General features: G+C 39.0%; 1 protein-coding gene and 1 non-coding gene across 7 annotated transcripts in view; both read right to left on the bottom strand.

Annotated features, from left to right (window-relative positions):
* The window catches only part of zfr (zinc finger RNA binding protein), a 59,259-nt gene extending 41,358 nt beyond the window's left edge, over positions 1–17,901 (bottom strand). The window contains exons 1-3 of one of the 6 annotated variants that reach the window (XR_007958227.1): positions 17,353–17,901; positions 17,002–17,090; positions 16,687–16,768 (exon numbers count right to left, since the gene is read on the bottom strand). Coding sequence is in view for 5 of the 6 variants with exons in the window: in XM_052038977.1 (XP_051894937.1) it covers positions 16,687–16,768; positions 17,002–17,038 (119 nt within the window). In the remaining variant the exon portion in view is untranslated. The remainder of the gene's footprint in view (positions 1–16,686; positions 16,769–17,001; positions 17,091–17,352) is intronic. The other 5 variants (XM_052038977.1, XM_052038964.1, XM_052038970.1 and 2 more) reach the window with 5 other exon arrangements.
* On the bottom strand, positions 8,248–8,393 carry LOC127567591 (small nucleolar RNA SNORA66). Its single transcript, XR_007955929.1, has one exon. It is a non-coding gene; the product is annotated as a small nucleolar RNA SNORA66 (small nucleolar RNA).
* Positions 17,902–18,140: the final 239 nt, after the last annotated feature.

Here is an 18,140-nt window from a genome sequence, read left to right as displayed (position 1 = left end):
GATGAATGAGTGGCTAGAGTTGGTGAGGGCTTCAAATTTTTTAAAGAGTAGTGTGATCTCTGGGCCAGGGACAATCTGTTCAAGGATAGATTGCACTGAACTGGAAGGGGATTGATATCCTTGCAGAAGGGTTTGCTACTGCTTCTTGGATGGGTTTAAATTAGTGAAACAGGAGAGTGGGACACAAATCAGAACACAGAAACATAGAAATGGCACAGCAACAGGCCTTTCGGCCCATGATGTCTGTGCCAACCACAATGCCAACTTAAACTTATCCCATCTGCCTACACATAGGCAATATCCCTCCATTACTTGCCTATTCACGTGGCTGTCTAGATGCCTTAAACATTGCTATTGTATCTGCTTCCACCACCTCGCCTGGCAGCACATTCCAGGCACCTACCACTCTAAAAAAAATTTGCCAAGCAAATCTCCTTTAAACTTACCCCCTCCCACTTGAAATCTATGACTGCTAGTATTTGACATTCCACCTTGGGAAAATGACACTGACCATCTGCCCTACCCATGTCTCTCATAATTTAAAATACTTCTGTCAGGTCTCCCCTCAGCCTCCAATGCACCAAAGTAGAGAGGCCAACTCATATATAGAAAATAGAGCAGGCAACTCAAGTAGAAAGAGTAAGCAGAGAGAAGAAAGGAAGCACAAGGGGTCTGGTAGACTGCATTTACTTCAATGCAAGGAGCCTCATAGGTAAAACAGATAAGCTGAGAGCATTAATCAGCACATGGGATTATGATATCGTTGCAGTCACAGAAGCATGGCAGAGGGAAAGGCAGGACTGGCAGCTCAATGTTCTGGTGCAGAAGTTTGATGTGCCAGAGAAAAGGGTACAAAAAAAAAGGTGCTGTATTGCTAATCAGGAAGAGCATAATGGCAATACTTGGCAGGATATCTTAAAGGCATTGGCCAGTAAGTCTATATGGTGAGAATTTAGGAATAAGAAATGGGTGATCACTTTATACTATAGGCCTCCCAATAGTAAGCAAGAATTAGAATAGATATGTAGGCAGAACACAGAGGGTTAAAAGCAACAGGGTTGTAGTAGTAGGGGATTTTTATCTTTCCCAATATTGTCTGGGATTGCCTTAGTGCAAGGGGCTTAGTTGGGAAGGAATTTGTAAAACATATCCAAAAGGCTTTTCTGAAGCAGTATGTGGGGGTGCCTACTAGGGAGGGGGCTGTGCTTGACCTCATCTTAGGAAGTAAGCTTGGGCAAATGATTGTTGGAGTTCCTGTGGAGGAACCCTTTGGGAACAGTGACCGTAGTTCAAAGTAGTCATGGAAAAAGGCAAGTTTGGTCCTCAAGTTAGGGCCCTAAACTGGGAGGGGGGTGGGAGGCAGATTTTGATAGTCTAATTCAGGACCTGGGAGAGGTAGGATTGGGTGCAGCTGCTGGGAGCAGGGTGGAGAACAATATCTGATAAGTGGTGAGAAGTGGGAGGCATTTTTAAGCAAGATAGTAAGAATTCAGAATCAGCATGTCCCTGGAAGGGCAAGAGGCAAAGATGGTAGATTTAGGGAAGCCTGGTTAACATAAGGATATTGAAGTTTTGATCAGGGGAAAAGGAAGCACATGTCAGATATAGGAAATTGTTATCAAACGAGTCATTTGAAGTTTTTAAGGATATATAGTAGAAAACAAGGAAGAAATTAGGAGGGCAAACAGGAACTAACCTCGGCAAGTTGGATTAAGGAGAATTCCAAAACTTTTCATAAGTATATGAGAAACAAGAAGGTAGATAAGGAAGAAATAGATCTCCTGAGACCAGAGAGATAATCTATACGTGGAGCCAGAGGATAGGAGCAAGATCCTAAATAAATCAATATTCACCAGGGAGAAGGCCATGGAGGCTAGAGATTTAAGGGAGGGGTACGATACTATTCTGGAGCACGTCTGTAGAGGAAAAAAAACAGGTACTAGAACTACTGGATCTCATTAATGAGGATGAATCTCCATGATACCAAGGGAAGCAAGGGAGGAGATTGCTGGGGCTCTGATGGAGACTTTTGCAGATGGTGGAGCATAGTGAATGTGTCCCCTTGTTCATAAGTGGCAGCAAGGATAAACCTGGAAACTACAGATCAGTGAGCCTTACATCAGTGGTAGGGAAGTTGTTGGAGAAGATTCCGAGGGACAGGATTTATATCCACTTGGAAAGCCAAGGACTGATTAGGAAGAATCAGCATGATTTTATACAGGGGAAATCATGTCTCACACATCTGATCTGAAGTTTTTTTGAGCAGGTAACCAAGGAGATTGATGAAGGTAGGGCAGTAGACTTTAGCAAGGCTTTTGATTAGGTCCTGCCTGGTAAGCTAGTCTTAAGGCATGGGGGATCTGATGCATGTTGGCAAACTGGATCCAAAACTGGCTGGGTGATGGACAGCAGAAGGATAGTGGTGGAAGGGTGTTTTTCTGACAAATCTGTAACAAGTGATGTACCGCAGGAATTGTGCTGGTACCTTGTGTATATTTGAATGAAAATGTCAGGGGTATGATTAGTAAGTTTGCAGGTGATACTGGTAGACTTGCAGATGACAAAGAAGGTTGTTGTTTAAAGCTACGGCGGGACAGATTTGCTGGAAAGCTTTGCAGAACAGTGGCAGATGGAATTTAATCCAGACAAGTACAAGGTAATGCACTTTGAGTGGTCATATTCTATTAGGACAAATAGAGTAAATGGCAGGGAGCATTAATGTTTAGAGAGACCTATGGGTGCAAGCATACCAGATGTCTTTTTCACTACCCGCTAGAACGCCTTGGTTTAATACCCCATCAGAAAAACAGCACCTCCAACAGCATTCCACTCACACATTACTGCACTGAATTTATTGTAGATTTCACAGCTCAATTCCTTTTAAAATAGGAATCCCAATAAAGAGGCAAGTGCTGCCCACTAGGCCACAGCTGAGAAGGATAGTCAATGAAAGAAACTGGTTATGCACCACAAATCCCAATTTTAACTAATTTTAATGTTTAACCAAATCAATCTCATTAAAAACAATATTATTTCTCCAGCTGTGCAACACTGATAATTGAAAAAAGTTTCTGATAGATGTGGAAGTAATACAAACCGCTATATTTTGCTTTTATCACTGAGACAGTCCAGTGTTCAAGTTTTAATTCATTCAGCATTTGATGAGAACATGAACAACTGAGTGCAACAAGTGAGAATTACTCAGTAATATACGACTTTGCCCTTTACTAAAAACATTATGTTAGTTTGTAGTTAAACACTTCGAATTCTCCAATAGTGTTTTCATTTGTGTATTAATATCTCTAAAAAGCTACAACTGACTAGTATTTGCACTACGGGAATTATCCACATACAAATCAAAGATACATGATTTTTATAAAAACATTTCTGATGATGCAAACCCTCAAATTTAAACCTTCAGATCCCAAATTCAGGAAAAAAAAGAGGGCCTCCAATTCATGTTCATGCAGAATTCTGCATCACATATACTGGATACTATAGAACATAGAACATTACAACACAGTACAGGTCCTTCAGCTCACGATGTTGTGCCGACATTTTATCCTGCTCTAACATCTATCTAACCCTTCCCTCCATTTCGCTATCATTCATGTGGCTATCTAAGAGTCTCTTAATAGAACATAGAACTTCACTGAAACATAAGAGAAAAACTTCAGCATTTGTAAGAGATATACTGTAAAGAAAAAGAATGACCACCCTTTTCTTCAATATAAAATCAACTTTTTTTTAAATTTAAAAAGTCTAGGGATGATGGCAAGCTGGGCCCCAGGCCTCTCAGCATTTCTAATAGAGAGAACATTATAACACTGCCCTCAATTCTTTGCCTGCACCAGCTGAGTCCAAGCCACCACCCCCAAATCAGAAAACTTACATTTAAAAATGCAGATATTGTTGTTGAAATCACAAAAATGTGTGATGGCATGCTTTTTTGAAAACATTTTAAAGGAAGACCATTGCAGCTTTTTGCTTTCCTATATACCAAATCTCTTCTCGCACCCCAACCATCTGCCCAATTCTAATCTAGGGTTTAGCATGCTTCTCAGTCATACCCTCTGCTTTCTCAAAGCTCTTTTTGCCTACAAAGGTCATTTTTTCCCTTTAAGCTCTGAAGTTCCCTTAATTTCTCCCACCAGGTCAGACAGCAATTATGGACAGAGAAACTGAACATTTCATGAGAAGGTCCATTCTGAATAAAGGTCATCAACCTGAAACATTGCCCATTCTCTTGCCACAAATGTCTCATGTGCCGATAAGACTTTCCAGCTTGTTTTAATTTCAGATTATTGGCATCTGCAGTATGTTGCTCTTCTATTATGGCATTGTCAGCAAGTCTCTTTTCAAGCATCACGTCAAAAAAATTATAATTATTGAACACTGATTCAAACCAAAAATCCTCAATTCAGCCATCAAGTATCTCATTTTCATCATTCCTTTCCAAGACCTTGTCATCTCTCATAATCAATAGTCTTCCTTAAAATTCACCACTCAATGTCCTTCCAGTCCAATTTTTCACCAAAATTACACTTTCCTATGTAGGTTTGGCAAGGAAACTTCATTCCCCCTCATCCTCTCTCCATTTTTATTCTATTGACTATCCTGTGTCTTACCCACTTTCTGGGAAACATCCTTGCAATTTTATTCCTACCAATTCCAATGGAGCCATTATAGCCATAGCAATTTTTTTTTAACTTCTCTCATGTTTATCACTTAGAATAGCATCAAAATAATTAAGCAACAATATTATAACAGAAAAAATTTCAAAAGGCCTTTGACAAAGTGCCACACATGAGGCTGCTAAACAAGGTAAGAGCCCATGGCATTAGAGGCAAGGTACTAGCATGGATAGAAGATTGGCTGACTGGCAAAAGTCAGAGAGTGGGGATGGAGAAGTCTTTTTCAGGATGGCTGGGGGTGACTAGTGGAGCTACGCAGGCATCGGTGTTGGGACTGCCAACTTTCACTTTATACATCAATGATCTGGATGAAGGAACCAAAGGCATTGTGGCCAAGTTTGCAGATGATGCCAAGATAGATGGAGGAACAGATATTGTCGCAGAAGCAGGGAGTCTGCAGAAGGACTTGGACAGGTTGGGAGAGTGGGCAAAGAAGTGGCAGATGGAATACAGTGTGGAGAAGTGTGGGGTTATGGACTTTAGTAGGAGGAATAAAGGTGCAGACTATTATCTAAATGGGGAGAGAATTCAGTAATCAGAGGTGCAAAGGGATTTGGGAGTACTAGTTCAGGGACTCCTCAAGGAAGGAGATAGAGAGCTTAGTGGAATGGTATCATGACAACAACTTTGTCCTCAATGTCAACAAAGCTAAAGAGCTGGTCATTGACTTCAGGAAAGGGGGTGGTGTACATGCACCTGTCTACATCAATGGTGCTGAGGTCGAGAGGGTTGAAAGCTACAAGTTCCTGGGACTGAACATCACCAACAGCCTGTCCTGGTCAAATCACGTAGATACCATGGCCAAGAAAGCTCACCAGCACCTCTACTTCCTCAGGAGGCTAAAGAAATTTGGTTCGTCCCCTTTGACTCTCACCAACTTTTACTGATGCACCATAGAAAGCATCCTATCAGGATGTGTCACGGCTTGGTACAGCAACTGCTCTGCCCAGGACTGCAAGAAACTGCAGAGAGTTGTAGACACAGCCCAGCACATTATAGACACCAGCCTCCCCCCCTTGGGCTCTGTCTTTACCTCTTGCTGCCTTGGTGAAGCAGCCAGCATAATCAAAGTCCTCACCCACCCGGGACATTCTCTCTTCTCTCCTCTTCCATCAGGTAGAAGATACAGGTGCCTGAGGGCACGTACCACCAGGCTTAAGGACAACTTCTACCCCACTGTGATAAAACTACTGAACAGTTCCCTTATACAGTGAGATGGAGTACGACCTCACAATCTACCTTGTCGTGACCTTGCACCTTATCGCACTGCACTCTCTCTGTAGCTGTGACACTTTACTCTGTACTGTTGTTTTTACCTGTACTACATCAATGCACTCTGTACTGACTCAATGTAACTGCACCGTGTAATGAATTGACCTGTACAATCGGTTCGTAAGACAAGCTTTTTACTGTACCTCAGTACAAGTGACAATAATAAACCAATACCAATAATTTGCAGGTTGAGTTGGCAGTAAAAAAAAACGACAAGTGCAATGTTAGCATTCATTTCAAGAGGACTAGGATACAAAAGCAAGAGTGTACTGCTGAGGCTTTACAAGGTGTTGGACAGTCGGCATTTGGAAATATTGTGAGCAATTTTCGGCCCCATATCTAAGGAAATATGTGTTGGCCCTGGAAAGGGTCCAGAGGAGGTTCATAACAATGATCCCAGGAATGAAAGGCTTAACATATGAGAAGTGTTTGATATCTCTGGGCCTGTACTCAATAGAGTTCAGAAGGATGGGGGGGTGATCTCATTGAAACCTACCGGATACTGAAAGGCCTGGATACAGTGGATGTGAGAGGATGTTTCCATTAGTAGGAGAGTCTAAGACATCCCTTTGTAACAGATGAGGAATTTCTTCAGGCAGAAGGTGGTGAATCTGTGGAAGTCATTGCCACAGAGGCCTGTGCAGGCCAAATCATTGGGTGTATTTAAGGCAGAGATTGATAGGCTCTTGATTGGTAAGAAGGTTAAGGGTTATGGGGAGGTGAGGGAATGGGGTTTAAAACAAAATCAGCCATGATTGAATGGTGAAGCAGACTCAATGGGCTAAATGGCCTAATTCCGCTCCTATATCCTATGGTCTAACGATACAGTTAGTTTCACTATCTTTCTTCCCTACTGGTAAACTATAATTTTTCTTGAAAATATTTATTCCATTTCTTCTGGAAATCTTTTAAATCCATAAAAATTAATGGCATAACAAAGCTTTTCCTTATGTTACCTTTGATTCTTTGGCCAATCACCTAAAAGCTGTGCCCTCTAGGTATCAATTCTTCAGCCATTAGAAAGATATTCCCTTTATTCACTCTAGCTGAACTATTCGTAATCTTATACAATTATTACATTTTCTTGGCTTTTTATACTTAATGAGAATTCAAACTTCTCCAATCCATTACCAACTACATGCATCCAGTCTATTAACAATTTGCATTCATATGCCTTCTGTATTGCAAATTTAATCCCTGGAATCACTAGTAGGTCTCGAAAACTTTCACATTCTTAGTGTGGTCCAAAATTGGACACAATATCCTGTTTGGAATGAATTGAATGTTTTAAGATTTTCCTCAAGATCTGCCCAAGAATATATCCCTAGCTGCCTGCCCTTCCGTGACCACACACAACCTACACATGGGGAAATCAGTCTTCCCATGCACAATGTTGAGTTTTCCTTCTCTTTACATCAATGCTCACAATTAACTCTATTGGCAGACTATCTGCTGGAGACTGAATTAGCAGATGATTAGGACCCTCTCTTTGTCACAAGCTTAGAAAGAGTGCTCCAGGACTTCAATACCCTGTGTAAAGCACTTTCTGACATCACCCCAAATTTAATTTTAAAGGAACTGCAGCCTTGCTGCCATGTATGATTCCTCTTCCTCCTCCCTATTATTTTTGTTTCCACACATTTAACATATAAACAACCATGAAATCTCTCCAGCAACAGCTCATTTATTTCATTTTCAATTAACCATATTTTACTGTAGAGATCTGATATGATGTATGAATTAAAGTGGACTGTCTGCTTCAGGCACAGAGGCAAGAAAGCAGGCTTTAATGGGTAAAATGTCAAGACAGCAAAATTCACCATTTTGGTCCTCAGGATCTGCAAACACTTGGAGAGATAAATGAAAAAAATTTGTACTGTCAAAAAAAGGCATATTCAGATGATATCGCATACATCTCTAAGAACAAACTTCATGGTAGAAATCCAGAAATACCCACACAAAAAGAAAACAAGCAGAAATAAAGAAAGGAAGATAAAATTTAAGACATGTTTGCTACAGTCCATAAAATGAACTTCCAGTACTTAGCATTCAAAAAAGTTTGACACATGACAGTACTGAACTAATGATACTTTTGCCATTAAAAAATTAAAACAAAACTCAAAGAATGAAGAGCTCAGATGTAAATAGCTTTTTTGTCAAAAATGCTTCGAATGCTGCAAAGGAAGCTTGTAAGCTCTAAAAGGATTAATTGTTAAATTCTGGAAGAACCTTTATAATCATTAAACAATGAACAGGAAGAATCTGTTACTGCGTCATGTTCTCTTGTATGTGATACAGAGCTGCTAGCCAAAATAATTTGAATCGGCTAGTTGGAATTCTGCCTGTAACCACAGTTACAAGTTAATGTTGCAAACATGTTCCCCTCACTCCAGCAACAATATGCTGGGCAAGTGATCTGGTTTGCCAATGAGAACCTACTTTGTACTTCTAGGATAGAAAAGCTGACTGAAGAATACTTTTCTTCTTATGACTTTGCCATGAACAAATATAATGGAAGTTAAAGAACAAGCTAATAGGAAGAGGGCAATTAAGTACCTCTCTGTTTGCCCAAATATGTGTAGTGCTACGAATGAAGTCAATCTACTAAAGACATAACATCATTGCCAACTTTCCTATCCATAATATTCTATCGATTTATCCGTTCTTCTGCAAAGAAGCAATCATACTTCAGATATCCAGACTGGCAAAATCTATAGGGATCCACAGAAATTTGTTGGTGTTCCCAAGTCCCAAAATACAGAAGCTTTTGAGTTGCTGTAACTGTCCTGAGTAAACATGCTTATCTTTGAAAATGTGGCAATAGTGGCAACCTAATTTTAGTGTTAATCCATCCTTTAAAAGTTTGCTGTAGAATCTAAATAATTGAAAATCCAACACTGATTCATGAAGCATCCCACTCATTACAGCTTGCCAACTCAAAAATAGACCACTTATCCATAACTTTTGCTTTCCAACAATCAGTCCTCCAGCCATAACATTATCTTCAATCCCACGAGTCCTCATCCCATACAGTAACCTTTCATGTGGCAACTTATGGAACGGCTTTTAGAAATTTGAATGTATTCTATCATCTGGTTCCCTTTCCTCTATCTTGTTGGCTACCTCCTTAAAAGAACTATAACAAATTTGCTTAACACAATTTCCCTTTCATAAAGCATATATAAAGCTGATTACCCATGGTTTTCACATGATTTTGCAATAAGAACTGCTCAAAAGCATTCTTTCATAACCTTCTTGAAATTAAGATTTGTAACATCTGTAAAATATTACAAAATTATACATCAAAATACAAGGAAATATGTATTTAACAGTAAACTAATATGCACTTAAAGCTGCTGTATGTTTTTTTTGAAAAAAGAATTTAGTTAATTTCTTGCATAACCCTAAAACAAGATCTCGCATAATGTGCAAATATGCAATGCTTTTTAAATGGAGCAGAGTTTGGGAGTGACCAGTCAGGAAAAGGCACAGAGGCAACTTTGAAGGTTGTATTTCTACAACGAATGCCCAAAAGATACCCATTATCCATTCACTAGGTCCGATGAAAGCTACATGGAATCAAGAATGACTCCTATTATGCCAGTTTGAAAATAATCCAAGAAATAACTATAGTGGGAAATGTGTTCCAATGCAGTGGCAAAATATTAAGATGTAGTGTCTGGAGCTACTTTTGTGCATTCTACACAAATACTGGCAGAAACCTGACTGTCTTCCAACTATACAATGCATGCTTATGCGAAGATCCAAGAAATAAAAACCGATCTGAAAAAAAGTAAAAGTCACCACTCATAATAAAAGCATCCACCTGAAAGTGACCTTGTTCCATACAGGTGCAAAAAGCATTTACAGGCATTAAGTTTTATAAGAAATCTAGCATTAACAACAGCTAACATTCTTTATTTGGGTAAATCTTAAAATCCATCAAGTTAGATACCTGAAGGTTTAGTTATTGAAGTACAAGGCAATGCAAATATTATGGAGGATGAAATTTTGCTTCTGAAAAATAAAAACAGCTTCACCACTAAGCTTTTGGCTCTGGAATCTCTCACTAAACTTCACCTTTTCCTTCCTTCAAGCATTTTAAACCTTAGTTCTGATCAAGCTTTTGCACTAATACCTCATTGTGCCACAATATCAAATTTTGTTTAATGATACTCCCACTAATAGGGGAATCCAAAATAAGGTTTTAAGGTGAACACCAATAAATCCAATAAGCCACAACAAAAAGTGCTTTTGCCATAAAGTGGAAATGAATAGTTACCTAACCACAACTGAGATGCAAAATAAAGCTATATTGAAGGATAATACCAATAAGCACAAAGAAAGGAATAGAAGGGTATGTTGATAAGATTAGTGGGTGGGGGGGGGGGGGGGGGGGGAGAAGGCTCATGTGGGGCATGGATCAGTTGGGCCTATCTGCGCACATTGATTGCAGTTTATAAATTAGGCTTCTTTAATATGACTACTGGAAAATGCTAGCTACCTCAGCTGTGAACAAGTCTCAACTATGATTAAGTTTTTAAAATATTCAGACCTTTGTATTTTAATATTCAGACTTTAGCATGAGAGATTATTGGCAATTTTAATTAAAGCAAACATGACAATTCATTTTTCTTAAATTAAGGATTCTGTATTCCTTAATTCATTCATGGAATTCGAGTGCTGTTGGAGGTTAAAATTGATTGACCATCCTTAATACCCCTTGAATGGAAAGTTTTGCAAGGTCATTTCTAAGGAAAGAGTTAACCATAATACACTGGGTCCTGATCTTAAACTCATCTCTCTGGAATATTAATCCATGCTTCTGGTTTACTCATGGAGTATCATAGTCACTGTGCATTTCTACCATGTATATCTTCTGTATGAAAACTAGATAGTCCAATGTCTAACTGGAAAAAAAATGAATGATCATTGGCCCTGATCTTTTCTAAATCTATTTCGAATTATTGCTAACCAGCTCTTACTTTCTGTTTAGTGAGCAACCATTAGGTGTTCCTCATGAAAATTCCCACTCAACTCCTGGATGCCAACTTGACTGGACAACAATTCTAGTGATTCTTTGGTCAGTGAGTAATTTTTCCATCGGTGAGCCTCAGCAATGATTAAAAAAAAATTCTTCTAACAATGAGCACATCATATCCAAATTGGATTTCCTGCAGGGACTAAAAGATGACAAGACCCATGGCTAGATTGTTTTGCCGATATTGTCCAAACACTCCAACTACTGCCCTGATTTATAATAACTAAATGAGAACATAGATTAGCCATATCTTGACTACCTTTAATCAGATACAGAGAAAGAGGAGAAATGACAAGAGCTGTTTGTGTTATTTGGCACTCTGTGCTTCAACTAAGAAAATCTGGTTCTCTCAAGCACCTGTTGCTAACATATCAGAATACAAATGACAACTATAAACATTGTTTTGGGATTTTAAAAAATGTGAACATGAAAATGGATGTGCCAAAATTGATTATTGACCATTCTTGAACTTAGTAGTAGGGCCCAAAAGATTCAATTCTTCTGTTTAAACAACTACATATATATTGAATCAAAGTAGACCCAAAAGCAAACCATGAAGAGCACCAATTGCAATTATCCAAATTCAGTAACACCATTTACACTTCAATTACCTTAATTATCTTTCTTGTACAATTTGCTTATGCTGTTATGTGTGCCAAGCATGAATTTTAAAATACCTTCTGAAAATGTATAATGACTGGATTATTTTCAATACTTTAAGAGTTATTATATTTTATCAATCAAAATTTGTCTTTATAAATTAGTACCAATCTATAATTTTTAATTTTAAGATAAGAAATTCATGAAGTTATTGTTAATCCTTCTCTTCCATCTTAGGCAAAGATGAGCCTCCAGCTACTTTCCAGCCTTGTAGAACAACTTACCCTATTTTAGAACTGGAAAATTACCAGTATTTCCTTTCTGCGTTCAACAGGGTTTGGAGAATTACCAAACAAGCTCTGCTCAAAATTTACAGAATCCATTTCTGTTGCTAACTCTTCAACACCAACGTCCTCATCGTCACTGCCACTTGTGAAAAGAATAGTTTTCCATCATTGTCTGCAATTAGAATTTCTCCATCTGTGAGCAGTTTCATTATCTCTAATATTTTTTTCTTAAATGGTTTGTCATGTTTTCTTCTACACGACCTGCTATCCTTTTCATGGATTTCCTCATGGATGCTCTCTTCCTTATTTCCACCTTTCCACTACATTTTCTGTTTACTTAATTATGTTTGATGTTTAGTCTTTTTTAAAATTCCTATTTCATGCTTCCCCACATTTTAAATTTGGTTTTAACCTATTTATCAAAAGCCAATTCTGCTGAGATTAAAAACTTCTGCTAGTTATTTTTCCCCAGACACAAACTTTTCTTGAATTTAGGGGCTTAAATTTGCTGCCAAGCCCAAAAGATTCAGTGACTTCTAAATTCTAAGCACACAAAACCAAACAATTTCAAGATTAAAATTTGCATTTATACACACATGAATATAGCAAAATATAACTAGTATTGTCATGGCTACCAAACACAAGTTTGGCAAAAGGTGGATTTTCAAGAGTACCATTATAAATGAAAGAAATCTACAGGAGAGAAACCCATATGATTTGGCCACTATTGAGCAATGAAAAAAATCAGTGAGGTTGATGACATCAAATTGAAGAGAAGGGGCTGGGGATCAGGTCCTGGAGAAATTTAGAAACAAGAAAAAGAATGAAGCTAATCTAAGTCAGCAAGCTACAGAACTTGATGCAGGTTAGAACAGAGGCAGCACAGTTTGGATGAGCTCTAGTTTAGAGAATGCAAAGAGAGATGCCAGTCATGAAAGCATTAGAATAGTCATCTATTTTAGGATTCAGAGTGTAGTGTGCAACAACATTCTTGAAATGTGTGAAATTGTAGCTAGGAAGCGTACAATTTTTTTTATAAAGTTTAACAGATACTAAAAACTATTCAATGATTCTTCCCAAACTAAAAAGCTACATAGGAATACAGGAAATACTAAGCCATTTGACTTCTTGTGGCTGCTCCACCATTTGGTAAGATCATGGTTAACCTTTCACCTTAGCACCACTTTCCTGCACTGACTCCATATCCCTTAACAAGCAAAAAAAAATTTAATCACTCTTTCTTGAATAAACAGGGGACCCCCACATAACAGCCATTCAGGCAACAGAAATTCACCCTTACAGAATTCATAAACCATGGAACATAGAACAGCACAGAACAGGAACAGACCCTTCAGCCCATGATGCTGTGCCAAATTAATTAAACCAGCAAGTAAGTGCCTAATTAAACTAGTCCCTTCTGCCTACAGAGTGTCCATATTACTCCATTCTCTGCACATTCATATGCCTATCTAAGAGCCTGTTAAACACCTCTATTGTAGTTGCCCCTATCACCACCCCTGGCAGCGCATTCCAGGCACCCACCACTGAGTAAAAATACCTGCCCCGCACATCTCCTTTGAACTTACCCCCCTCACCTTAAATGCACGCCCTCTAGTATTAGACATTTTGAGCTTGGTAAAAAAAAGTATTGGCTGACTACTCAATGTCTCTGATAATCTTATAAATCTCTATTAGGTCTCCCCACAGCCTCCGCCGATCACTGCCCAAAAATTTGAGATATGGAATAAAAGTCATTCTCATGGAATTAATGTGGAAAAAATAAAATATTTTTCCCCAGCTCACATTTCTTGATGCATGCGCAGATGAAGCAGCTTTGCATTATGGAGAATAGTGATACAGACAGTTTCCTAGGAACTCAACACTTCTCCCCTCCCCCCCCACCGACCCCTGTAATGCAGGGGTTGCCTGTCCCTAGCAACTAACCTCAAGTCCTCTTGGGCAGAGAATTCCGAAAATTCACTTCCCTCTTGGTAAAGAAACTTCACCTGTCTACTTTGAGACCTTTACTTTGAGCCTTGTTCTATATATTGCAAGCTGGGAAAACATTAACTCTGCAACTACATTGTCAAAAACCTTGGAGAATTTTGTACTTGGCATCGAGATCATTTCTCATTCTTCTGAACTGAAGACCTCATTGACACAAAATATCCAAAGGGTTTAATAGGATAAGACATAGAATCACTAAGAGATAGCAGATACTGGAATTAACGTTTCCCTAGTTTGGGTGTCTAAAACTGAAATAAGATCAGAAAATTAAGGACAAAGAAGAGGAAACATTTCTTCAACAAAAGAGTATTCAATCTTCATAATTCTTTGCCCAAGAGGACTCTGGGAGGTTAGTTGTTAAGTATATTCAAGAAAGAGCAAAAGATTTTTGGATTTTAATGGAATCGAAGGACATGGGGTTAGTGCAGAAAAGTGATGTTGAAGTAAATGATTTGCCATAATTTTACTGAATAGCAGAATAGGCATGAAAGGCTCAACTCCTCGTCTGTTTCTTAAATACTTCACACCTCAAGTACAGGCACAGTCTGCTCAATCTCTCCTCATATCATAAACCCACCAACTCAGGAATCGATCTCGTGAACCTTGACTTCACTCCCTCTATGTATAACTGACTTTATTGAACAAGCTCAAATCAACAGATCAGAATGACATTATTCATGATCCAATTTTATGAATCATGAGAAGCTCCATCATTGCATTCACAAAATGTGTCTTTCTGGTCTGGTCTGGTCTGGTCTGGTCTGGTCAAGGAGTCATTCTCATCAGGAGGGAAACAACTACCACCCTTCCAAACAAAACTCTCCCAAGAGTACTTTGTACCCCAATTAGAAAATTTGTATCTAACCAATCCTTTTTACAAGCTTTGCCCAAAAGGAATTTTTTTAAAAATTCTCCCCATTCATAGAAGATATTGCACAAATTTTCAAAAACTTGCCTGTTGCTTGAGTTCAAATGGTTTAATATCAAAAAAGTAGCAAAAAACATAACCAGGTGTCGTAAGCAGTCCAGCACAAAGAATGCTTTACCACACTACATGCTCATTTTGCCTGGAAGTCGGGTCGTCCTAAGAAATAATTCAAATTTACTCAAGGGCCAATCGACCCATTCACAGACATACAACTGCCCATCAAATTATATCAACCACTGAAATAAGAATACCAGTACTGATGTTCCCTGGTAACATCATCTCATTTATCCCCAAGACTGTTCCTGTCAATCCAAGTTATTTTTGTTCTCACATAGATAGTAGACATTGGCAAATCACACCCACATTCTGCACTACCATCTCTTGATAGGAGCCTTGGCTTGCATTCTTCGCCTTCCATTCATTCAATTCCACAACACCACACAAAAGCTCTACCTTAATTTCCAGACCAAAAAAACCCTTCTACTTCAGAACTATTTGACTTGCATAAATTTAAAGATACATACTGAGGGTGGAAAAAATAAAGGTATTTGGGATCATTTGCTTTACCAGTTGTGATCAAATTTGCTAATTTGATGCTGCTGTAATGAGAACAAATAATTTTTATGCATAACAATTTAACTTTTGAGTTGTACAAGGTTGCTTACTTAAGTAGCAATTGTACTAATATACAGTATTATGAAATGTGAGTGCCTTTGGCATCAACCATTTCTAAAAGCATTCAGGAATTGAAATGACAAATTAATGATATTTCCAACAGTAGGGAATAAGGGTCAAATTTGGTATACCAATTCTAGAGAGGCTAAACTCCCCAGATGCTATTTCCTCCCAACTCATTTCAATGATAACAAATTCAAATCACCTACTGACAAAAGGCAGTGTTGCAACATCCAGTGGAGAAATCCTACAGCAGATCAGTAGGAATAAAGGAGAGCTTTACTGAATTTGGTACTGTGAATGACATGGTTCTGAACTGAGACATCAGGCTTGACTTCAAACATATTTTCCTTCCCCTGTCATTGTGTGTTAACTCTTTTCTGGGAAGATGTGCGAATTGCAATTTATTTAAAGTACTGGAAACTTGGTATAAATAATGCACTCCCATTTATGACACTATCAGATTGCAGTATGCTACATTAATACTTAAAAGCCTGCCAACAACATGTTCAGTTAAAATTCTGGTGAAACTCGAACTGGGAGAAGATCCAAATGCGACATTAAACATTAGATTGAACTATTAAATGCATAACCAAATTAGCCAATGGCACCTGGGGAATGCTGAACATGGGCTGCGTCCCTTCCCCACCCCCAAACCCATGACAATGAAAACTCTTTCTGCCGCTGCATCCTATATTGCACCAAGGCTCGAACTCGGATCCTAGTCGCACCTGTTTGCTGATACAAGATCCTCATGCAACGGACCGAATTACCGTTATAAATCAAGGCGAATTTTCTTTAAAACAAAAATCTAATTGGAATACACGGGTTGATAAGACTCAAAAGACAGGGCATTTGTGTTTAATTTTAATCAAAATAAATAGCTTCAAAACAACCGCATTATTCGAAACCGCACACCATGTCGCCATTTTGTGACTATGGAAAGGGGAGTTTTAATTTATGCACAACAAAGGAAGAAAAGCAAGTCTTCTGACCAAAGAGAGACCATGCGGTCGTTTCTTGAGAGAATTATACAGTGTTTAAGTGGGGGTTTCTGCCGCCCAGCAATGAAATTATATAAATAAAAGATTGGCGAATCGCAAGGAGCGGTGGGTGGGGGGAGGAAAGGGAGGCTGCTGATTTGAATGAAAGTGCGAGAGGCCGCGGAATGCGATAACGTACCTGTACTGCGCAGCACCACCATGGGCAAATCCAAAGTAGTTACTGGTAGCCATTTTGGCATCTTCGCCTAGCCGGCCAGGCACTGAGCACCACGCGAAGCGCCCAAACAAACAAGAGGGAGAAGGGAGAGACCAGTAAAACATCATCAGAGCCCACACATCACATCGCCCAGCCTCAGCAAACAGCAACAACAAAAAACAGCCGCTCTTTATTCAAGGCTTTGATATTCTCCTCAAGCCGAAACCAGAACCATTTTTTTGTTCTATAAAGTTTTTTTTAAATAAGTTTATTTTTTTAATTGTCAATTTCACTTACCATACGTAAAAGAAACAACTGGGCATATAGGAATCATGGGGGTTTCTTTGAGCGACCAACGACGACCTTTTACCTTTCAAGTGTGTACCCTGTGGAGAAAGACGTCACCGTCAGGAGAAGGCGCAGAGCGCATGCGTTGCCGCGCCGGTGCCTTCTGGGAGTTGTAGTCTTTTGCTTCCAGGAACAACAACAACCAGCTTTTACATTTTTTTAAAAAAAACAAACGTAACGCGAAGGAAAGGCCGACGAGAAAGGAAAGGGAGGATTTATACCTGTTTTTATCATCCAAAGAAGCCGCAAACGCAAGAATTAAGAGCGCAGTAAAAAATAATTTGCAGTGGAAATCCAAACCTTTTATCCAGTCCACAGAGGAACGGGTTGGTGCAGCAGTCAAGATCACCATTCGATGTTCTAATGCATCTGAGTCCCTTCCCCCACCACAGCAGAGATTTGAGAGAAGCGACTCACCGATGATGTATATTTATAAAAAAATAAAGATCCACTTGTTTCTGTGCGACGGACTATACGAAAAGAAACACGTTGCAGCTGGTCTCTTCATCTCAACTCATTCCCAATCAGCTTCACGGCTTTTTTTTTCCATCGAGTCTGACCTTGGCAAATACGCAGCCTACAATCTTAATCCAGCTCTATCATGTCCAGGAAATGAAGCTCGCACATGTACAGCTCTTCTTACGCAGTCGTGTTCAGAAGACCGGGCAGCATGGTCTGTCCCAGTTTTGCTGGTAGTTTTACAGTGCGCCAATAAATTATATTGCGGCAATGCAATGAGTTTTTTTTTAACGTTACTCTAAAAGGCCCGCCAGCTTTCCCAAGAATTCTGTACTGCACAGGAAAACACTGCATAAAATGTGTTCTGCACAAGAACAGCCGAAAATATCAGATTGTAGTAGTCTCGCTTCTGCAATGCTAACATTGAAACACTGGGGGAAAAACGCAGATGCTGGAAACCTGAAATTAAAAAAAAACAGAAAATGCTGGAGAACATCAGCAAGTCAGATAGCATCTGTGGAATGAAAAAAAGTGAAACTTTAAGGCGCTGACTTTTCAATGAGTTAGTTCTGTACAATCAAGCTTCGATTCTACACTTTTTTGGAGCAATTTTGGTTATGCATAGCCAA

The sequence above is a fragment of the Pristis pectinata genome, chromosome 2 (assembly GCF_009764475.1).
Source record: "Pristis pectinata isolate sPriPec2 chromosome 2, sPriPec2.1.pri, whole genome shotgun sequence".
Lineage (NCBI taxonomy): Eukaryota > Metazoa > Chordata > Chondrichthyes > Rhinopristiformes > Pristidae > Pristis > Pristis pectinata.
This window is presented reverse-complemented; position numbering and strand designations above follow the sequence as displayed.